Raw genomic sequence first — 24,851 nt, 5'->3', positions numbered from 1 at the left:
ACTACTTTTTGAATTATCTGTCTACCACAAATGTATGCATGTAAACAATTACAGTCATGGAAAAAATAATTAGACCACCTTTATTTTCTTTATTTTCTTGTTCATTTTAATGTCTGGTACAACTAAAGGTACATTTGTTTGTACAAATATATTTAAATATATAACAACAAATTATAATGATTTTGGTTATTATGAAGAAAACCATGGAAATGGCTAGATATCAGCTCTCGAATTAAACTCTTATGAGCTATTTTTCTTGTTATTATTATATTTGTCCAAACAAATGTACCCTTAGTTGTACCGGAACTTGGACAAGAAATTGAAGAAAACAAGGGTTTTCTTAAATTTTCAATAATTTTTCCCATATTTTAAAAAAAATCGAGTGTTTTTTAAATGTATTTATTTAATCAATACATCACAAAACTGTTTCGATATTTTCTTACACCAAAGATAGAAAAAAATATTCTCCTCAAATGTGAAAATTAAACTGTTCCCTTCATTAAACATCATAGTAAATTTAATATTTTAGGCTTTTGGACAAACACGACAAGACATTTGGTGACATCACCCCTGACTGGAGGAGATAGTGACGGCGATTTTTAACAGTTTTCTGTCTATGTAGCCCAACAATGGCATGAGCAATGAATAATGAAAATAATCGTTGTTTTGCTGCCGTCTTCCACATTATGTCAGACTCACTGCGCTTCATACCATGAGCAGAAAATTATTTCATCAACATTTGTATTTGGGAGTTTCTAGTCTGGCCAGTCACCTTGACAACATTGGCCCAATGACAGCGCACACGCGAACTAGGCCAGCCAATCAGAGGCGTCCGCCGGAGCTGCATGTCATTTCTGCCCCGCTTGCAACCTGCACCGTGTTTTGTTTGTCTGTCTGCGCAGCAGTGATGAAATCGCGGGGTCTGCTGCTGCTGGCTCGGTACAAACGGAGGAAATCTTTCGTGACTTCCCGCTCATGAGGACTCCGGTAACCGCAGAGGACGCACGGAGCAGGACTGAACGGGAGCACCGCCGGGGCTCTGGAGTCAGGTGCTGCTGGATGAGAGTCTGACTAGGCATTTTCTCCCCGGTGACAGAGACAATCTCAGCGGCGCATCTTCCCACATCCTCCTCCCCTCCCTTCTCTCCTCCTGCGCTGCCCTCCCAGGCTGCAGCCCACCGACCATGGCCCTGGTGACTCTGCAGCGCTCTCCCACCCCCAGTGCAGCATCCTCGGCTAGCACGACCAACAGCAGTGCGGGGGAGGTAAGTAGAAAAGCCGGGGCTCGGTCTTTGTGTGCGCGGTATGAGGAAACGCCGTGAATGCGCCTATAGGAGCCTTATCAATCCAGACTGGGTGCTGTTTAATATCCTGCAGGGAGGGTTAACCTTACTTCCGTCATTGCGGTGCGTGTTAAAAACTTGATGTATTGTTGCATTGTGGCCAGCAGAGAGTTGTTTGTGGCCACTGTGGCAGCGGATTTGTAAACAAAATCCTGCAGCGGGGGAGGGGGAGGCTGCTGGGTTTAGCTGTCAGAACAAAGTGGTCATTTTGCTGCTGCACAAACATTTGCTGCGTTGCACTCAGGTTGTTCTCCCGCCTTGTTATTGGCCTTTTACTGTAGGTAGTAATGCAGCCTCAGTGCTGGGGAGGAGACTTTAAAGGAGAATGACATCAAGTTTGAGACTTAAGTGCAGTGTGTGGCACAGGGCGCTTTAGTCAAGAGTTCAACAACTTGCAAAACACTTAATGAGAGACGCAACTGAGGTATAAAACCATTTGAGATGTATGCAAAAACTCACAAAAATCTTGTCAGCCAATGAATGATATTTTACACAAAAAAATGTAGGTTATTTTGTAGCTTATGATAACTGCAGTCAGGTTGAAAAGTTGCATTAACTTTGAGGAGTTTGAGGATCAGACATTAAATCCCATATGTAAAAAAAACAAAATCTTAGCAGCAAACAAAGTCAACATTCAGTTGTGGATCGGTGCCAGATTTGATGCCCCAGTGAAATCATAACATCAGGGTTAGTGCTCCAGTTTCTAGTTTGAGGAAAGTGGATTACATGCTCAGAAGTGGGCTGACTGAAGTGAGGCGCAAAAATAAGCAGTGACATTCTTCCTCAGCTGAGAAGGTGGGTTTTAATATCACTTTCTGCATTACAGCTCACTACAGCCTCTCAGATCTCAGATAATATTGGCATCCATACCTTAGGAGGAGACCCAAATGAAAGAATGTATCATCCTTCAAGTATTGGGTATTTAGCTAGATGACAGGCTCTCTTTAGAGAACCGAATGAAGAAGCTAAAGGTTAGGCTACTTTACTTTAGCAGCTAGGAAAACACTTAAAAAGCTGCATTCTTATTATATGTGTTCTAGATGGGGACTTTATTTACATGCAAGCTGCCTTCTCTGCATTTTATATCCAACTCATTGTCCCGAAAGTATCACTGTGCACTTTATGATCTGGTTTCCTGGCCTTCATTAAGCCTAAGGAAACAGCAGCATATTTATATATATTTTTATTTACAAAGCCATGCTAAGTACAAGCTCTCATACCTGTGTAACTGCCTCACTCACGGTTGTTAAAATTTTCGCTCCACTAGATGGCAGCTCAGAACAGCTTTCCTCTTTTTTGCGACCTGATTATGGAATAACCTTCAGAACACGCTACAGCTTAATTGTTTTCTCTCCTTGGGAGAGTTCAAAGCAATTTTTAAAAAACAGCATATTTGAAGAGTCCAATTACTATTCCTAAACTTGTATTTATTGCCCCTAATCTATTTTTAACATGCTCTATTTTATAGAGCCTGACCAAGACCGATGCAATACTGATTTTAGAGGGGAAAATTAATCGATAACTGGTCAGGTGGCCCATATAGTAATTTTTTTGAGCCGAGATAAAAATAGACCGTTTTTATGTGGATTGTGCACCAATTTTTTTTAGCACTCTGCAAAAGAACCCAGAGAGCTACTTTCTCAAACAAAAATAAATTATTAAATAATATTTAACAATGTTATACATTATACAAACAATGTATAACATTGTCAGCCAATTATATGATGAGTGAGAAAAAACAGGACTAAAATAAAGAGCTAAAGAAACATTACTGTTCAGATTCTGTCAATTGCTGACTATTTAAAGAATTTAAAAAAAACACCATTACTAAATTGCACCAAGCAACGTTTTCTGCATTATATATTGTGTGACAAAGTTTTCATCATGACACAAAGCAGACTGCGTATACACTGATACCAATATGCTTTGATAGGCCAATATTGACCAATAATATCTGTCAACCGATATCTGCAGGGCTCTACTATTGCTCTACTATTCTATAATATTTCTAACCTTCTAATGGTGTGCTATCTTGGCCAGGCCTCCCGTGAAAAAGAGATTTTAATCTCAAGGGACGTCCTGGTTAAATAAAGGTTTGAGTCTGCCAGCACTGAGGCAAAGTGGATGTTTGGATGTTTTTTTTGCTGAATTTGTGCTGTTGAAAGGCGTCCTAATGATTCAACTGTCGGCTCTGTAGCAGATGAGATTACTGCACTGACAGGGGACAGCCAGCAGTTGGCGCTGGCACGCTTTATTCCTACTGCATGGTCCTCAACATCCATTGTTGCTACTGTATCATCTCACGTCTTAAAGATTGAACTAAACATTTCAAGGTCCAGTCAGCTCCTAAGGCTCTGCAGCTCAGTGTCTCATTAACACAGCAAACAAATATTTTTGCCTCAGTAACGATGGATCATGTACAATAAATGTCGGCCTCCAGATGACCCAAACAGCAGTTTAACTCTCTGTTCACTAAGATCAACTCTCCGGTTCTGTTTGACTGCATCTAAAAATATATAAGATTCACAAAGACAGCTGTTTTTAAGCAAAGGAAGAAAACGTCTAATCCTCTGCTCAGTTTTTCCTTGACATTCATTTGACACTGCCATCACACAACTACGTCATACAGTTGCAGTCTTTATATTCCCTGTCTTGTTTTTTTTGTCTTCCAGGACTTTGGAAGTGATGATGAGCGGAAAAATAATCAGAGGTAAGATCTTTTTGTTTATAAAGTCGTGTATTTAGGCGTTCTTACAGAGATGTCCAACTAATTTCAAAAGGAAACACAAATGCCTTGTATATTTGACTGTGGAGTGTAGTTTTTTACGTCTTTGTGGTCAGTCGGCTTTCTGACGCTGGATGAATCAAGGGGAGATAGCAGCAGACAGCAGGGCTTACAGTTCTCTGGCTTCATGTCCGATTTTTAGGCACACAGCAGGTTTAAATTTATATAATACTTAATTCAGTACATTGTACACGTTTCCTTGTGGACAACTTTTCAGGCGCACAAGTGTTTTCTTGCTGTCAGCCCTTAAAAAGTTATGTTTCAGCCTGTAATTTTAAGTCTGTCATTGTATTGGAGATGGTGGTGTCACTACAGGTAAACAGCCAAAGTAAGAGTGGCATCTTAAAGGAATAGTTTTGTTTATAATAACTAAACTAAAACTAAAAAATATATAAAAACTAGCAAACTCACTCTAAAAACAAATTAAAACTAACTGAATTTGAAAGAAAAAATTCACAACAAAATTAAAACTAATGAAAAATCCGAAACTATTTTAACCTTGGTTCTTACCACCATCTACTAACTATGGATAAGTACCTCATACAACCCCACTTCGAAAAAAAACAAATTATCCCCTCAACAACACACTTTATTATCTTATTCAGCATTTCAGGCTGCAACAGTTAAAGCTGAAACACCCACTTTTCAGTTAAATGTTTCTTTTTTTTTTGTATACTTACTTATGAATCAGGCTTTTAATTATTCGTCACACTTTTTGAGACTGTTTAAAAAGTTTTACTGAAAATACAATTGTATTGCATTAGAGAGCTGGAAGTAAACAGTACAGATGTGAACTTCTGTTTAGTTAATAGTAGTTAGTTAATAAAATAATGACAGGCTTACTAATTTTGACTCCAGTACCAGTCAAAAGTTTGGACACACCTCCTCATTCAATGTTTTTTTTTAAATATTATAATATTTTCTAAATTTTAAATTAATATTAAAGACATCAAAACTATGAAAGAACACACACGGACTTGTGTAGTAAACAAAAAAGTGTTAAACAAAACAGAATATTTTATATTTTTTATTTAAGATTTTGCTTCAATGGTCCTAAACTCATTAAGAAGGCAATAAATTCAACAAATTAACTCTTGACAAGATGCACCTGTTGCAACTGAAAACCATCCCAGGTGACATGAATCTGACTGAGACAATAACATTAACATTAAGATTCCGTTTAATAGTCCCACAGCAGGAAAATTTCAGGAGTTACAGCAGCAAAGTGGATGGCAAAAAAACAAACAATACATAGTATAAACTAGAGATATAAGAGAGGTATTAAGAAATAAAGAAGTAAAAAATATAATAAAGTATTAACAATTTACAATATAAACAAGTAGAAATATAATAAGTATTAACAATTAAAACAAAAATAAAAAATGTAAGAACAATAACAGAAGTGTGCAAAGCTGCCATCAAAGCAAAAAGGTGGATACTTCAAAGAATCTAAAATAAACAACATATTCTGGTTGGTTTAACACATTTTTTTTACTAAATAATTCCTTTTTATAGTTGTGATGAAAAGAAAAACCACTGAAGAAGAAGGTGTGTCCAAACTTTTGACTGGTACTGTACGTTTCTAGTTTAGAGTTTCAGCTGATGGGCTTTTGCAGTACATTTTCTGGCAAATGCTTGTTGCAGAATTGATTCTATAATGGATGTAATGGTTCTATAATTGGAAGAAGGGTTTAAACAACACATACATTTGGCAAGCATCAGATAACTCACTCTGTGCAATGAATTAAACTGTCAAAGAGTCTCGCCCTGAGCTGCTTGTCTCGTCCTCGGCCCTGAAGATTCGGTAGTAAGAGTGTGTGTGTTTTTCTCTAACTGCCCAGCAGTTGTTGAGGAGAAAAACCTGCTGGAAGTGCAGTTGATTTAACGTGACAGTTTTTTAAAAACGTCTCTTCTTCTCAGTTACATAACAGAGAGAGCATAAATTGTTGTTCCTCGGTCACAAAGCTTCTTTTATCACAAAAGTCATCAGTGGTGGAAATCTTTGGCACAGGCTGTGTCTTTGTGCTCACCGTGGGTGGGTCATTCACAGTTGAAACAGCCATGTCATGCCTTGTCTGGAGTGTCGACATGAGTAACGTGTTTCTGTGGCTCAGTAATTCATCAGCGGAGAGTCTTCATTTAGGATTCTGCATGTCAGACTTGAGATTGACGCCAAGTAACATTTCCACCGCCTCCCAGCGCTTGCATGAATGATGCTATTGTGGCGGAGTGTTGCGTAGGGAGAGCTGATTGTCGAAGCACATGCTGTGAAGAGGAGATAGTGAGCGGGGAGCGAGAGGAGAGGAGAGGACAGGGCAGAACAGACGAGGAGACTTCAGGACCCAGAAAACTGTAGGAGGAAAAGAGGGAGGACCACGGCGAGAGAAGTTAAACTGCCAGGAGAGGCTGCAGTGCCCTGACCGTGGACAGGAATACTCGGGCGGAGAGAGTGGATGGGAGAGTGTTAATCAGAGGAGACTGAATTGGAGAGTTTTTCAGTGAAGAGTGTACTAGCAGGATGCATCTGAAACCTTCACATAAAGCCATGCTCACTGTGCTGCCTCACTTTGTGGATAAAGCTGCTCTGACTCGGAGGGAGATATGTCGCATGTAAGTTCTCACAGAGACAATAACAAATAGTTGATAGAGACACTTATTAGAGTAACTTAATACTGAGCAGTAAAAGTTTAATGTATTATGCTGTTGTCACAATGGGATTAGTTTGATTTAGCAGCATGGAACTTGAACGCTTTTGTTCTCAGATAAGTGTTTGGGGTTCAAACTGTCGATGCTTCAAGAGTTCTGATTTATTTTTTATTTATTTGTTTGTTTTTTAAGTAAGAAAAAATATTTTATGATTGAGCGTTGTCAAGAGTTTGAAGATGTTGTTTTGAATTAGGGCTGGGCAATTTTATCAAATTTTATTTTTAAATACAAATTTGGCTTCCAAGGATGATGAAAATATAATATAATAGTCAAGATAAAAAAAAAAAAAATGTACCCCCATTCAACTGACTTGTTTACCAAAATGAATCCTCTAATACATTTGGTTAAATTTATTTTTTTATTTATATTGAATATTTGTGTTTAGTAGTTTTCAGTACAACATAGTTGACATTATTTATTTTGATATAATCTATTTTTATATTATTTAAATGTGCATATTCATATTTATAAACTATATACTTTTTTATTTAAAAAATATATATATATATATTATAATATATAAATATGTTTAATATATTTTTGTTTTTCAGTTGTATAACATATAATTATATTAAAGATTAAGAATACTTTTTAAAAGGTTAGTTAGTAATCTTATTAACATCACAATGTTGATCCTAACATTGACATGATATTGTAATTATTAATGATATTGTAATTTCTTTCCATAACCGAGCAGCCCTACTTAGAAATCAACAAGCCTTACTGAAGTACAGCATTTATTGTTTGAGGCTATTAATTCACATGATGTCTTGTGATTCATTTACTGTCAGCTCCAAGTCATACGTCTTCTCCATACATTTGAAAAGAAATGCTGTAGTGGTACCACGTAGCAGGGGAGGTGAAACAAAAGGCCTTGTGATGGTCCCACTCAGTCATACCAGGCTTTGTGTGTGTTGGTTGAGCAGGGGAGTGAGACTGCGGTTAAACAAAGCTGCACTGTGTGAGAAAAGACACTAAAGCTCTCCTCCTGTCTCACTGCAGCCTTCATAACAAAGTCATGACCCAGAAGTTGCTGCATCCAGCACAGGTCGGACAGGAGAGGAAGTTTTAAAGCCCGAGCACATATGAACAGTCGTGGTGTAACGCTTGATTCACCGTAGGTCAGCGGGCCCAGTCAGGTTGAGTCTGTTAATCATGCTATAAAAACACAGGGCTGTAAAAGTGACTGCATCAGGACTCTGCTGACTTTCAGCCACTGATGAGCCCTCTGTCCTGCTCACTGAACCAATGAGGACTTAATAAGTATGCAGCCTACACCTGGCTGCTCACTGTACCTACCGGACTGCAAACACTTCATGTCTCTGTCGCAACTGTGTTTATCGCAATCCTTGAACACAACTCAGGATTTAAATCAGGATTATGTGCAATCTTAAACTAGAAAAAAATCTGGTTTACTGTTAATGGTGCTCTACAGAACTTTCACAAGACATGGGATGACTTTATTGGATTTATAAAGCAACTTGATGGGCTTCATTTAGAGTGATAAACCTCGGACACCAGTGTATGAATGTGTATGAATGGGTGAACGAGCGATGTCTGTAGTGTTAAAGCACTTTGAATGCTCACTAAGACTAGAAAAGCATTGTACAAGTGCAGTCCATTGAGTCTTTGCCAAACATTTATCGGTTTAGGCTTCTCGGTTTTGAGGAATTGCATTTTATTTAGCCTGATTTGATAGAAGATTAAAATATTTTTAACTGACTGATAGTTGAACAGAACAAGCAATTGGAGGAATTTGAAAATGACACTTTAGGCTCTGAGAAATTTTGACGGGCACTTTTCACTAGTTTCTGACTGAATATATAGACTGTAATTAATCAGATGAATTAAGAAAACAACTGGCAGAGGATAGGGGTCGCAGACATCAAGCTGATTATTGTGGCAGGCCATGACTCAAAAAGATTGAGAACCATCCATCTAACATTTATCCTTAACTGATTATCTAAACTCAGGTCGCCGGGGGCTGGAGCTGATCCCAGCTGATATTGGGGGAAGACGGGGTTCACCCTGGACAGACAACCATTCACACTCTAATTCACTCCTACAGACAATTTAGAGTCACCAAGTAAACCTAAGCTGCATGTAGGGCTGGCTGATATGGACCAAAAGTCATATCCCGATATATTTAGGATGAATATCAATATACGATATACATCCCAATATTTTTATCGCAAAGTGAGAGGAAATGTTCAGTCAAAGTCAAAGCCAAATATGACATGTCACAAGTAGTTTTATTGAAACCATTTATTTATGTAAGTAACATAAATACTGTATAACAACATTTTTTTTTTTAAATCAAAGCTCCATAAAGTGCACATTTAAATAAAAATATCTTAAATAAAAAAATGCCTATAAAATAGGCCAATCTTTTTCTGAAATATACCAAATAATAATAAAAAATATATATTTATATGAGAAAATAATAATGAACATTACAAAAGAATTAAATATGACAAACCCTAGCGAGGGCAGCACTCATATATAAAGGGGAAAAAATTGAACTATATCGATAAATGCGTTATGGTCTTTTCCATATCACGTTTAAATATATATCGATATACATTTTATGTCGATATATCGCCCAGCCCTATCTGCATGTATTTGGACTGTGGGAGGGATTCTGACACGGAGAGAATAAGGATCCATAAAAGTGAATCCAATGCAAAGTGCCTTAAACCTGCATTCTTTCTAATGACCAGCAGGGGACGACTTGTTTTTGGTTTACCTCGACTTGTGGAAGCTACATTTTTAGCAGCGACTGTCTTTGGTGTAGCCAGAAGCCTGACACAGTCAGGTTGTCAAAATAGGTGAGTGTGTGTACTGTCTTGGGTAGTTGGTAAGATCTACGCTCTGACTCCAAAAAACCAAGATGGCGACAGCCAAAATGACAATCTTGTTGCTTCAAAACTGTAGTCCACAAACCAATGGGTGATGTCACGGTGCTGTTAATGGTTTCCTCGCTTATGTTTGAATCGTAGGGTTAGAATGAAGCATCAGAAAGACTTAAGACATTATCAATCTTGTGTGAACATAAGGGTGTCTTTATATATACTGAATGTATTTTGACCTGTCTGCTTTTTCCAGCCTCAGTGAGAGCTTCTTCATGGTCAAAGGAGCGGCGCTCTTCCTCCAGCAGGGCGGCAGCGCACAAGGACCAAAGACCCCGACCCACCACAAACATGCAGGTAGGAACAACCATGGACAGAAGAAGCTTTGTTTCTTGTTCTTCTGCACAAATGAACTCCAAACAAAAGAAGATTGTATTTGCTGATGTGGCTTTTCTCTCTGTGGGTTTGTTTGTGTTAAACTGTGTTAGAAGTGGTTACCTAGTCTGGCCTGAAGTGACCTACAGTTTAGCAAAAGGGAGGCTCATAAATGAGTTCAAACAAGCAGTTCGCTGAAATCATTTTTTTTTTTAAATACTGGGAACTTGACATTATTTATTACACAATCATGCTGCTGCTGATGTTTATCTCCACATCAAAGTGACGTTAAGACGCAGCATAATCATGCAGGATCTAAAAATAAAAGCGTTACATAAGTGTTTTAACGTCCATCAATGGGGTTCTTTAATAGATTCTCGCTGTTTACACGTTTCTTGTTGAGCCTGAAGTTATTTGAGGACAAATGTGGGACAAGTCAGAAGTCTGATTGCATTGAGTCAGGTGTTACTGGCTAACACTTTAGCTTAACACAGCTGCAGGGTTTGGTTTTGTCTTCATTGAGAGAAATCCTCAAGAGACAAAAACCAACAATGAATGTACAATAGAAGAAGCTGAATGATCCGTTTGTAGTTGACCTTTAGTTTTTTTTTTGTTTGTTAGAAATTCCAGAAGACGTGTCTCTGCAGTGAAGCCTGTCAGTGATTACAGTGTACTTTGTTTTCTCTGTATGCTTAAATCTGAACTTGGTCATATTTTTCAATTTACTGATAGCAGTTTTAGTTGCACCTTCCTTTAGTTGTATTATAGTATTCATCTTTAACCAGCTAAAACTGTTGTGTTACTGGTATGACGTGGCTCACTCACGACAATCCACGATAGATGCATGCACTTGCAGCTCTCGTGTATCTGGAGAGTTATTTTGGGATGGATGTGTTATAATGGCAGCAGTGGGAGTCATCGGTGACACTGGCCTGTGAAACTCCCTCCCTCGTATCTCTCTTCCCATCTCATGCTTCCAAGCACACTTTGCAGAAGTACCTGATACAACCCCCTTAATTGGTCTGATCACACATGAGAAAATGACAGAACTGAGCTAAATTATGCTCCTCATTAATTCAGATTCCTAATGAATGTTTTTTGTTTTCAGGTGATTTACCTCAACACCTGCAGGTCATGTTTAAGATCCTCCGGTCTGAAGATCGCATTAAGCTGGTCAGTATAATACTTGCATACACCCACTTCTATATTCACATTTTTTTTATTGTTAAAGTATTTGGATAGCATCTATTGTTTGTGTGGGTGCTGTGAAGTTGTTAATTTTATTTAATATGTATAAAATCGCAGCACAAGTGTTGATTCTCTTACTTATTTTCAAGTTAAAACCATTTTAGAAAGCTTTTGTATTCGTAGAGTCAGTCTATAGATTTCAGTTTTATTGGTTATCACACAGTCACATACTTTTTTTATGCAATAATTGCATGACAACTTCAATAAATAATGTATATTTCTCGCATGCTCTCTCTTTGTTCCATAGGCTGTTCGGTTAGAGAGCGGCTGGTCAGACCGGGTTCGCTACATGGTCGTCATCTACACCAACGGCCACCAAGACACAGAGGAAAATATCGTCCTGGGAATGGACTTCACAGACAAGGACAGGTAAATAATTCCTCTGTAGTCTCACGTTTAATGCAGGTTAATGTGATTATTAGATCTGTTAAAATGTTATTTTTAAATCTTTGTGATCTACAGTAAAAACTGCTCTATCGGGATGGTGCTGCCACTGTGGAGTGATACTAACATACATTTAGATGGAGATGGGTACGTTTCTTTTCGCCTTGTCCTAAATGATGGAATACTTCAATCAGCTGGCTGAGTATATAAGGCACTAATTGCTCATTTTTCTTTTCAAACACCTATACTGTCCTACAAAGCCTAACTGCAGTAACTACATTTTTGGTCGAAACTGAGTTATAACTAAAGATGATCTCCTTGATGTCTGTCTTATCTTGTGACAACAAGATTTAAATTCTGCTTTTTTTTTCAGAGAAATAATAATTGCAGTAACTACAAAATCCAACACAAAACCAAAGCAGAACTTACCGTGGTCTGCTTTGACTGTGATACAGTGTAGCCTTGTATTTCTCTTATTTACTTGTATTATTGTGTTGAATAGTGAAAACAAGATTATAAATTATAAATTTATTTGATAGGGAGATTATTATCTAGATAGTGATTAAGTAAAAGTGAGATACAATTATATTAAGACTAAAATATAACATTACTTTATAATATTAAGTCTAAAATACACACATCTTTGAATAGAGTTGTTATACACTTGGAACAAAATCAATTTGAAAATGTTTATTCACTGAAAACAAAATATAAAAGCTGAAAGAAGACAACAGCATTGTAGTTACTGCACTCTGATTTTGTATTACTATTAGAACCTTTTACAGCGATGCAAAACCAGAATGCAGTTACTACATTTTTGGGGTCAAAGGTCAAATAAAATAATCGTCATGATTTTTTAACATAAAAATGACATCATCAATACATGTAGAAATAGGTGTCATATCACTTACCTACCTATAACCAATTTGGCTGGCCAGTTAAAAAACGTTAAAGCAGTTTTTTTCAGTTTTACCCTTTACATAGTTACTGCAGTTAGGCTTTGTAGGGCAGCATACATATGAGCAAGACTTTCTACTGTGCACCTGCATGTTTTAGTTGTTCTTTACTGCCCACTGGTGGCAGATGAGTGAATTACATGCAGTTTTCTGTGTGTGTGGGAACAGTTCTTGCTGACCTGTTAACATTGTCTCTGTATGCTGGAGGAATGTTCCACTGTTTAGTGTCCTGAATAGTCCCCATGAACGGGCCGTGTCCAGTCTGTGTTTACATCCATCTGATCGCTCTCCATCTCCAGCCAGACTCAAACTGATCTTCCTTCTCCTCCTCTTCCTCACCAGAGGCTTCAGCGTGAACACAGCCGGGCGGTCACATGTCTTTAAGCCTGTGTCGGTGCAGGCCATGTGGTGAGTGAGGCCTTCGTGTTTACCTCGGATTACTGTTGTGTGTTTGTGGTGTGTGGACAGGAGGAAAACACACACTGACCCTGCTGGATTAATGTTGTTTTAGACAGGTATATTTAAATGTGTACCAGATCTAAAGGCATGTTGTTCCAGTTAATGAGTTTTCAGATTTTGTGTACCAGCTTTTATGTGTGTTTTGAAGGTACAGAATGGTGAGATTATCTTATTTAGCTCAATTATGGGATCAAGTAGCAGCTTCACAAAGAGGTAATAAATAAGTGTTATACCGACACTGAGGCTGTATAAGTTCGCCCAGTGTGAGTGGTAGGCAGTATGGCCCTAAAATAATATCAAGATATATCAGTGTATATCTGGGATAATTCTGATGATATGACAAAATACCAAGAAATCTTTTATTATTTCAAGAAACGTGCAAATGCAACAATATAAGTGTTGAGTTTTATATGTGAGCATAAATGTAAGTTCCCCTTCAAATATTCAGTAAAAACTATACAAAAATTATGTCAGTTCTTTAGCTTGTAAACAACAACAGAAACTCAGAATGAGATTCAGATTCTGTATGAAAGATAAATGGTACAATAAAATACCACAAATCTTAGTGCAAATCCAAGCAGTTTCCAAATACAAAAATGGTCCTTTATTCAGGAATTATCGACAATTGCTTTTATCAAAATGTTTTTTATTTTATCAAATTGAATTACACAAGTATTATTATGATCAATATATGGCACCTAACACCTACCTTGTGTTAACATTTTTCTCAACAAGCATGCAAACAAAAATTCAAGTCATATCTATATAAAAAATATACATACAGCACAGTGAGACTTTATATTATTATTTGGAGCAACTGCTTCTGTCATCCCTGTACATGTATGAATTCTGTACAAGTAGTATGTATAAATACAGAGATGGACATTAAATTTTTCTTTGTTGCTGCATTTGGACTATGTAACTGACAATGTGTTAAACTAGCAATCCATCACTAGAGAAGACACACATCTACCAAATTAAAATCTATTTAAATAATTGAAAATTGTTTATTTTCTTGGATTTCTTTAAATAACAACTAAAGAGCATTTGATTATAATTTGAACTACTTTCCACCCCTGTTTGTTCAAAGTCTTGCTCCATGCTCATGCCCCCTGCTGGTCACTTATCAGAATGACCACTAGATAAACAAGTCTCCCAGGATCTTATTTGATCAGATTTTTTATGTCAAAGCCTTTGCTCCGTGTCTCTGCAGGTCTGCCCTGCAGGTCCTCCACAAGGCATGCGAAGTGTCGCGGCGGTTCAACTACTTCCAAGGGGGCATCGCTCTCACATGGATGGCCTTCTATGAGAGCTGCATCACCTCCGAGCAGAGCTGCATCAATGAGTGGAACGCTATGACCGACCTGGAGACCACCCGGCCCGACTCGCCCACTATGTTCGTCGACCGGTGAGACCCTACAGGCTGCTTCAAACATACCAATCGCTGAGTTCTAACGTGTTTGCGTCCTGAGTCATGGAATAGATTTCAATGCTTTGGACACCAGCTGTTGTGCCTTTGTCTTCAGCTGTGGGAACATGTTACACTGTTATGCAAATTTTCATTCACACAGCAGCAACTGATGTTTTGACTCATTGTGTGCAGGCCAACTGAGCGAGAGAGAACAGAGTGTCTCATTAAAGCCAAGCTGCGCAACATCATGACGTTTCAAGACCTTGAGAACATCACCTCGAAGGAGGTAGGTGCCAAATCAACAGCTCAGGGATGTGTTTGATCAATCCAGAGATTTGTATAATACTGTGCTTAAAGTTTTAGAAAAAGATACGTTGACAAAATGAGAAAATTATGTTACCTTTTATGGTACACTTGGAAGCCTGGAAGCCCATTTTGCCTCACAGCTTTTTTCTAAATTGCAAATGCATTATGTACATTATATGAACAAATGAATATAGTGTACCATATGTAAAGGAATGCTTGCCATGCCATAGATAGAGAAATTAAGAAAAAAAATTAGGTAGTGAGTTTAAACGTTAAGTAAGTAACAAAGTAAGAGCCTTGTTCTGCAATTGAGATGCAGTGTGTTTTAGTGTTTGTATCGCTGTTGTTTTATGAAAGCATCTCATGTTCAATCCTCATCTACAGATCCGTAACGAGCTGGAGCAGCATATGAGCTGCAACCTCACAGAGTACAAAGAGTTCATCGACAATGAGATGCTTTTAATCCTCGGTCAGATGGACAAGCCCACACTTATCTTTGACCATGTGTACTTGGTGAGAATGTTTTTTGTTTTATTTCTTTGACCCATTCTTAAACATTATTTTCATAAGCTTTTGTCCACACTAATATCCACAAACTGGCGCACAGTGGTTTATATACAGTTCACCTAACAGTAATTTAAGCAATAACTCTTTCTGTTTTTTGTCTCTGTAGGGCTCTGAGTGGAACGCTTCCAACCTGGAAGAGCTGCGTGACTGCGGGTGAGCTGACAGTTTAACACTAACATACCCCGTTATCCCAAATGTTTGATTTTCATACAGAATTTAATAAAAGCAATACACATCTATTTTTAGTAAAAAAAAATATATCAATTTAATCTGTTTAAATAACAGAAACATGTCAGATTTATTTCTACAGTAAGGAAACAGTTTAACTAATAAGTAGTGGAGGTAAAGCCTAAACGTGTTTTTGTTTTGGCTGCAGAGTGGGTTACATCCTGAATGTTACCAGAGAGATCGATAACTTCTTCCCTGGAATGTTTTCATATCACAACGTCCGTGTGTACGATGAGGATGCCACCGACCTGCTGGCCCACTGGAACGACACCTACAACTTTATTGTCAAAGCCAAGTAAGACGTGTGATTATAAAACCAGTAGGCTGGGAAACAATCTACACATTATAAACTGTAAGACCATGCTGTTATCCAAGGAGTCAACAGAACTGTGTCCCCACAGCAGTTTGGTATTTATAGATGTTGTTTTTAGTCATCACAGTTTGACTGGCTCGCATCATGTATTCTCCCCGAGTACTGGAGCCTTGACACACAGGACACATTTTTCTCCCGCCCAAATGCACGACACAGCTGTGAGTAACATAGAGAAATGGTTCAATCAGTCTGGTTGCTATGCAACTGTCTCTGTGCGTGTTAACCTGAAGTTTAAAAAAAGGACAGTTGTAAAAATAAAGATGGAGAAGCTAAAGTTGAGATGTGCGGAGTGCTCATCCTGTAAAGCTATCAAATCCAAACATAAACAGATTTAACAGAATATTTTAATTACTACGACACCATCCTAACTATCAACTACATTCATGCTTTATTATAGGAGGCAAATGTGTCTTTTTTTCTGTCCAATAGGAAGAACAATTCCAAGTGCCTGGTGCACTGTAAGATGGGGGTGAGCCGGTCTGCCTCTACAGTTATTGCCTATGCAATGAAGGAGTACGGCTGGTCTCTGGAGAAAGCCTATAACTTTGTTAAGCAGAAACGGAGCATAGCTCAGCCCAACGCTGGTTTCATGAGACAGCTGGCGGAGTACGAGGGGATCCTGGACGCAAGGTAAGCAGGTCTACAGTTTCACTCAGCTCTGCACTTCGCTGCAGTGATCTGGGTGTTTTTCTTTTTAATTTTACTTTAGTGCAACCATTAGATTTCATCCACAGGGTGGATACCAAATAACACTTAGCTGATTTTTTTTTTTTTTTTAGAAATCTAATAGACATTGCACACATACAGGCAATAACATAACAAGAAACAAAATAAAATAAATAGGATCCCAGTCATTCAAACAGTTAGGTTGACAATAGCAATACATTTAGCAACATTAAGAGCATATTTAGAATTTTATATAATTCCACTCTTCACTGGAGCAAACAAAGGAATTGGCTTTACACTGATATTTATAGGACACATTGGTTTTAGATTAGTTTATTGAGCTTTAAATATAAATATTTTACCCAACAGAATAATTGTTTTTACTATTTATGGACACTTTTCATGAATAGGTGTCAATTTTAATAAATAAATATTGATTGGCCTCAATAAGTTTTGCATATTGCATATCAACAATCTTGCAATATATGGACAATAGGAAAAAAATGCAACTGGTCCTCCCATTCCTTCTTACAGAATCTACATAATGATGTAAGTATTTCTGTTATTTTTTTCACATATATATATAAAAAGTATCCTTTGCTTTCACAGTAAACAACGCCACAACAAGCTCTGGAGGCCTGGAACCGATGAGGAGGGATCAGATGATCTGCAGGCCTCTGGCCACTGTACTGGTGGGGAGGAGACGCCAGTGCTGAGAGGGGAGGAGGCCTGGGGAGGCTGCGGGGCCTCTCCCTGCAGGGCTATGGGTCTGGAGATGGAGCCCCTCGACTCTCTTAACTATAATTATTACTTCAGACGTTTGTCAGACTCTGCGCTAGACAGCGAGCCTTCCACCCCAGTGCGGGGTCCCCCTCTGCTCGGCATGGAAAGAGTCTTCATTGAGATTGAAGATGTGGAGAGAGATGCCCTATTGGAGGATGAGGGTTTCCCCATGGCCCATTTAGCCCTGCCCGGCGAGGGCACGGCAGCTCAGACATGTGGCCGCCTCGACCCCCTGGAGGACATGAGGCTGAGGCTGGAGATCAGCACTTTGGAGGAAGAGGATGAGGAAGAGGCCAAGAAAGAGGAAGCCGAAATGGCGGCCTTGGCTCAAACACCTGGAAATTCAGACGGGAAGAGGGCAGGGGAGGAGGCTGAGAGGACGGAGGAAAGCCGGTTAGGCCTCGCCAACCTGAACACCAACAACAGCAACCGCCTCGCCGCCAAGCGCAGCTGCCCTGCAGCTTTTGATGTGAGTTAAACAACATTTTTTTTTATTTGCTTTAATGTCAGAAGCACTAAGCATTTTAAATATTCTGCATGCCACTGACCTTATACTGTATGTGTACGTTTCTCCATTTAGGACAGTGCTAGCACCGGAAACCCTTTAAAAGTGAAGCCCTCCTATCAGTCCTGTAAGGACTGCCTGCGTCTACCACAAGGGCGGCGCTGTGACCGTCCAGCAGGAGGCCGATCGCACCGCCTTAACCCCTCCCGCCACTGCACTGTCCCTACTATATGCATAGATCCACCTGGGACCAACTTCACCTCTACCCCAATTCTGCAGTCTCTGCAAGCTCCTGCAGTCGTCCCGCCCACCCTGGTCCAGTCCTGTAGTCATCTGTACCGCTGTGCCACCTGCACCCCCGGTGTCCCGCTAGCCCACCGCCAGAAACTGGTCTCACCCATGAGCTTTGAGGAGACGCCTCCTGACCGCAGCTCGGTGGAGACAGAGGACATGGAGGAACCGCAGGGGGATGATGTGGGAGAGGAAACATTAAGGGATCGTACAGGGGGCGTCAGTGCGGCTCCTGCTGAGGGTTTAGAATTACAACCTGGTGGTGCAGTGGAGCTCCAGCAGCAGGCTCTGGCGCAGCTGCAAATGCCAGGACTGGGGATAGAATTTGGTCTGGAACTGATGCGACAGAGGGCGGAGCAGCTTGAGAAGCTGCCAAGCTTGGCCATGGAAGGCCAGCTCCCAGTGGGGCCCCTGCCTTAATACAGTGTCCCGGACATGGATGAGATGAGGAGGCTTACCACTGCCTCCAGCAGGTACACTATAATGGCTGTGGGCCTTGAGATGGCTGCCACTGTGGTGTCGAACCAGAAATGAAGCTCCGCTCTGACCTGTACTGTCGTGTCCTGGCCTCATAGCTGCACTGTCACAAGCTGCAACAGCCCTCTCTGCATTTCCAGAGAGCGTCCTGTCATTGTCTACTGGCATTAAGATCAAATGAGGCTGGTTAATTTGACCTAAAAGCTTGAATGCTTCTGGCCAGGTAAGGACTGAAGACTTTACCGTGACCTATAACTTGTCCCTCAGACTGGACTGAGGCCAATCTGGTCTCTTCTAAACCTGCTGGCCCCACACCACAAACAGGATCATCACACTTCCCCACAGCCCTGTGGAGATGAGCGTTATGCTGCCATTTTACCCTCAACAGACAGGTTTGGCATCTTCCCGAGACTGAAACAGTGGTGGTTGTTGTTCCTTTCTAACTCCTGAGAAAGCTATAGCTAGCACTTTGATGTTGATGGAAAGAAAAATACCTGAAGTAACATGCTTCTGTCAGTGTACTGTATGTTTTTCAGCCCAACTCGACGACAGTATTCACGAAGGAGCTCAATGAATGTTTGCAGTTGAGCCATTTTGATCGCATTCAGCATTTCCTCATGTTACCACTGTTAGCTGAATCCTCACTAACCTTCACTTATATTTTCCCTGCTGCAGCTGCTTTTGCATCACGAAAGGGCATTTCATGTGGAAGTGTAATAATTTTTAAGAAAGGAATTGAGCCTTTTTATGCCTCTTTGTAAAGCGTCGTACCTCGGACCACAAGCATCTCGGACTGTTTTGGTCAAAGACTCTTTTGTTGTCTCTGCTCAGTGGCTGGTTCACCCTGACCTCCTCCATTAATGTAATCATGTACTTAAAACACTCACTTTAGCCCCACGCATGACTTTGCAGTATTACAAAACATATCGTCGACACGCTTTGACAGAAAAGATATTTAAGTCCTTTTTTGGAAAAAAAAAAAAAGCGTCATCAAGTTTGTCATCATTCAGTTAAATCGTTCATCAGATGGATGATAAATTGGTTGAATTGCACCTAAAGAATGACAGAAAAGACTGGAGTTGTTGGATTCATTGTATTCATTCAGATGTCAGGAAATATTTACAAGCTGAAATGTATTTTTTTCCCACCCTCGGACTGATCACTTCCTGATGTAACCAAAGCCATATCATGTTGCCAGATCCAGTTAATCCGGATTTAAATTCTTCTCTTACTTTCTTACCCAGTCTGCTTCTTGGTAGTCGTTAATCTGAGAGGCTCACCCAGTTACCTTTTTGCTCACAAGTTGGAAAACCACAGGCTACCTTCCCCTTAAACCACCAACATTTGCGAAGCCACGCTAGTCATGTATAGATTTAGCACTTGAGCACAACTCTAGTACCCATTCACACAGTGCACAGACACATTTCAGATTTATAGCTGCGTTTAATGAAATTCATTTGAGAACACTAAAGAAAAAAATAAGTAGTTCCATTCTTTGCTTGCAGTGTAGAGTCCATCTTTGTGTGTGTCGTTTATTTGAGGTAATAATATAATAATTATTATGACTTTCAAATTACCAAATTAATATTTACAGTGTGAAAATTAGAAATTATATTCTTAATTTAAAATACTAGATTCCCTTTATTTTAAATACAGAAAAAGTAACCTATCAAGGGAAATGCAAAGTCCTGCACTCATAAGTCTTTTTCTCATCTGTTGTTTAGTTCCTTCAGACAGCTTCAGGCTTGTTTTGTTCAAATTGTGCCACCTATCCAAAGTTGCTGTGCCACAGGGTGTTGCTCTACAAGTTCTTCTGTTTGGTTGATGTTGTGTTCCTACTGTTCTTGGCACGCTGGGTGTGCTACAGTGGTATTGAATGGTGCCTGTATGTATGCAGGAAAAGCACATGCGAGTGTCATCACTGTGTTTAAAAACATCTGAGTGCTTTAGAAGAAATGAAAACTGTGCAGAGAATGAATGCAAATTATTTAATCATCTTTAACCATGTGGTTATTGTATATTTTTTGTTTTGTAGATTTGGATTTTTTATTTTTATTGTCTTTAGTTGGATTGTTAGAAACTCCAACGCATCCTTTTTTTCCTTCTCCTCCCTTCACTGGACCCCGGGGAGCTGCAGGTTTGCTCCACTAGTTAGATTTAAATCATTTGGTTTTGCCTTTATTCTGTTGTTTCCCTTTACATGAGCATGATGTAACGCAAGGCACTTAAAAAGCTGTTGACAGCATGTGATACCACACACATTGAAGCTAGAACCATGTCAAAAAAGTTACATAAAGTTATTAAATACTGCAGCTAAAGGATTCACAGACTGGCTTTCCAGGAAAGAAGGTGAATAAGAGTATTCCCAAAATGTTCCCAAATTCTTCCTTTAATATATTATTAATGATTGAAGAAATAGTTAGGATTGTGGGGTTGTATAGGCTACCAATGTTAAGTCAGTGTAGGCTACCAATGTTTATGCTTTCTATAAAGCCACCAGACTCCATTGACAAAAACATTAAGTTTCCTTTACAGAACACGCAGATTGCTTGTCTACCACTTCCTTGATTGGTTAGTTTGTGTTATTGTTTGACTTTGGAGATTTAAAGGGTTAGTTCATATTTATGAAAGTCACACAATCGCAAAAACTAACTAACTAATCGAGACAACAATTGAGCAGCAAATTCTCTTTTTCCTCAAGGTGAAATTGCTATTTTTGTCAAAGGAATCTGGTGGCTTTGAGAAGAGCACAGATGGATATAACAGCTTTTTTTCTTCGGAAAGGGCTGTCTGACAGAAAGGTAAAGTGAGAAAAATATTCACACTATAGCATACTCCTAAAGAAAGTACCTCATACAACCCCACTTCAAAAAAATCCAAACTCCAAACTAAATATAGCAGCTATAAGAATTAATGTTACAAAGCGGCAACAAAGATACATGAGTGTGGTATCAATCTTGTCATCTCAGAAAGCAAAGAAGCATATTTCCAAAAATGTTGAACTCTTCCATTATTACATTGTTGATATGATTCTAATTTAACCCAGTTGTTCTCAGTGTGTTGACAGATGGGCCTGATCAGTGTTCTTGACATCCAAGTGATGTCCAAAGCACTAAATCCTTCTGTTTGCGTTCCTGGACCGCTGCACTATACGTTTGGTTGTTTGCTTCATGTTTTGAATTTGTGTTGTATTTAAGTGCCTTAACCTCGGCCTTAGCTCTATCATAAAGCATCACAGGCGTTGCAAAAGTTTCTGTGAGCGTGTTGATGGTCTGGCTTTTTTTGTACATTAGTTATCCTAATAATAACCATGCTCCTTGCAAATGTATAACTCGGCACAAAATAACAATGTATGCAAACACACATAAGCTCATGCACAGCAGCCTCCTCCACTCCCAAATACATGCATACTTGATGGACTTCCATTTATTAATAGCCTATAATAATATTGTATTTGTTTGATATTGTTGAAACTTGTGGTACACTGTATTGGTTCAATAGCTGGCTGAAGAACCTTACTTGCTGGAATGAGAACTATCATTTACATTAAAACATTAGATAGGATGGATTTAAGTCTTTGAAATTTGCCAGTCTGTATATAGTTTTCTCTACAATTTGCTATGGAGTACATTAGCTTGCAGATGTGGTCAATATTAAGAAAAGCACTGATAATGCTACTGTGTATTGAGAAGTACTCATAATTAAGTTCTCGTGTTTGTACCACAGTTAAAAAAAAAAAGGGCCTTCTCTAATTTAGGCAAATGTCGTCAGGCTCTATTAAAAATGGCAACAATTGAATTTTTTTATTGCATTATTCCCAGGCAGCAGGCATCAAACTGACAATCCTACTTAAAAACTAGACGTTGAGGACTTTGTGTGGAAGGATATTAAGACATATTGTAATTTATAAAGGGGGATCCAGGCATTTAAAGAGTGTATTTATAGAGCACAAGTCTGCCCCAAAGCATGTGAGGTTGAGACGAGTGGAAAATGTAGAACAGGAAAAACCTACCTGGGAGTAAGATTTTGTTACGTTAACTGTTTTTTTTGTTAACTTTTGTGTACTGTACTGTACATTGCCAATGTTCATGTGTAATGCACTTTTTTTTACATTTTGTTAAAATGATGTCCAGTCTAATGTTTATCATGGAAATAAACCATTTCCTCTGCATAATCTGTTTACTCAGTTAAGTTGATTTGCTGTGCTTGCAGCTCGGCAACCACTGTATAGCCACACTGTACTCATTGTTTTTACAATTTCATGGTTCCCATGGGGTCCTTCAAAGTTTGAGAATCTGAGGGAAAAGAAATCAAGACCTTGGAAGTTTTCAAAACAGACAAGGGCCATTGAAAGTGCTTGAATTTGCATGTTATGTGTAACATAACTAAATAAGTTAAGGCTTAGTTCTGCTGATTGTGCATCTCCAGCAGCTTCTCTCTCTATCTAATTGTTGTCTGTGCGCTTCTGTAAAGTTTGCTAGCTCTCATTATAACAATTCTCAGTTGTAATAGTAATTAACCTTGATCTGTGTCTCAAACTATGCCATCTTCAGTCCTTCAAACTGAAGGAATTGGGTCTCAAAAGTGTTTGAATTTGATGTTTAAGAAGATGTAGGAACCCTGGTGAATTACACATTTTGTTGAAAAGAGATCTATACTCAAAACTTTCACAGCTTTCACACACCTTTCCTGCAACATACTATACATTCGCTCATATGAATCAGCCCTTGTCTGCCTCTGGCCTTCATGTGCTCTTCCACTGAAATGGACAGGACTCTTTTTATTGAGTTAGTCAAATGAAGTCAGTCTGACATCATGAGGCAGGTGACGGCTAAAGGAGAAGATCTCTCAGAAAGAGCAAAGTCCTACAGGACAACGGACAGACAGAGCATCAGCCTCAGTGAGTACCTGTTTATTATCTGTGATGACTTTATGTCGGTGTAATTGTATAGTTTATTAGATAACTTCGAAACTACACAGATGCTTTTTGAGGGGAAATATTAATAAGAATAGTATGTATTGATTGTCATGTTAAATGCCTGTGATACTGTATGCTGCTGCTGTAATTTATATTGTGCAAGCAACAGAATAATGTTATGAGATGGTACTTTACATAAATTCATCGTGCCAACTTAAAGTAGCAGCACAGATACACACAAGTACAATTTTATGACCCTATGTCCTGCCTTAGAAAATTTTATGTAAATTTAGATCAGATCATGTGTCTGAATATGATCCTGTCATACTGCTTATTTTAATTTATGGTTATGATGTGCAACGTTTAATCCTCTACACATTATTCTGTTAGGAAAACCAAAACATCTCCTGAGAGGCTAATAAGTTTGTGTACTCAAGTCACAAGTCTCTTATAAACTGCATGCACGAGAGACACAAGAATGGGAGTTGGGAAGAGAGATTCGAGGGAGGGAGTTTCACAAGCAGTGTCACAGATGCCTCCCACTGCTGCCATTATAACACAACCATCCCAAAATAACACTCCAGATACACGAGAGCTGCAAGTGCATGCATCTGTCGTGGATTGTTGTGAGTGAGCCACATCATACCAGGAAAACAAGAGCTACAGTTTAGCAGTTTCAGTTAGAGATGAATAAAACTAAAGGAAGCTGAAGGACAGAGTGTGCCATGACGCACCAAATCACCACATTAGAATGATTCAGTCAGGTGCTGGTCAATTTGGAGAGGGGTAAAAGACTCCAAAGGGCTTTAACAACTCAACTCTGGCACGACAAAAGGGATAGTTTGGATTTTTTTTTAAGTGGGGTTGTATGAGGTACAGCCACAGTCTTTGTAATAGCTACAGGGGTGTTGGTTGGTCTTCAAAGCCACCAGACTCCTTTGACAATGACTCTAATTTAAACTTGCAAAACACAGGAGTTGCTGATCTATCGCTGCCTTGATTGATCCGTTTGTTTGTGTTATTGTGTGACTTTGGTGAATCCGATCTAACACTTTAAAACGCCAAAGTGTTAAAATAACACAGTCAAATGAACTGATAGATGCAGAGGTAGACCAGCAACTCCTGTGTTCTGCTCTGTAACATTACTGTTTTAGTGTAAAGAGTCTGGTGACTCTGACAAGAGCTGATAATGGATTGGTTCCCTGTCAGAAAAAGGGGAAA

The 24,851-nt window shown here is 39.1% G+C and overlaps 1 protein-coding gene across 2 annotated transcripts; it reads left to right on the top strand.

Moving 5' to 3' along the window:
- Positions 1-934: 934 nt before the first annotated feature.
- ssh1b (slingshot protein phosphatase 1b) lies at positions 935-22,886 on the top strand. Of its 2 annotated transcripts, XM_059358191.1 has the most exons (15): positions 935-1,265; positions 4,016-4,053; positions 9,940-10,040; positions 11,167-11,231; positions 11,554-11,675; positions 11,769-11,837; positions 12,989-13,054; positions 14,319-14,513; positions 14,709-14,802; positions 15,207-15,335; positions 15,496-15,542; positions 15,766-15,912; positions 16,420-16,620; positions 17,266-17,908; positions 18,020-22,886. In XM_059358191.1, exons 1-15 carry the CDS (start codon positions 1,185-1,187, stop codon positions 18,653-18,655), a joined length of 2,634 nt encoding a protein of 877 aa, XP_059214174.1. In that variant the 5' UTR covers positions 935-1,184; the 3' UTR covers positions 18,656-22,886. The 2 variants fall into 2 exon arrangements, with proteins under 2 accessions (XP_059214174.1, XP_059214175.1); XM_059358192.1 differs by lacking the exons at positions 935-1,265; positions 4,016-4,053 and adding an exon at positions 6,158-6,738.
- Positions 22,887-24,851: the final 1,965 nt, after the last annotated feature.

Source organism: Centropristis striata, chromosome 19 (genome assembly GCF_030273125.1).
Source record: "Centropristis striata isolate RG_2023a ecotype Rhode Island chromosome 19, C.striata_1.0, whole genome shotgun sequence".
NCBI lineage: Eukaryota > Metazoa > Chordata > Actinopteri > Perciformes > Serranidae > Centropristis > Centropristis striata.
This window is presented reverse-complemented; position numbering and strand designations above follow the sequence as displayed.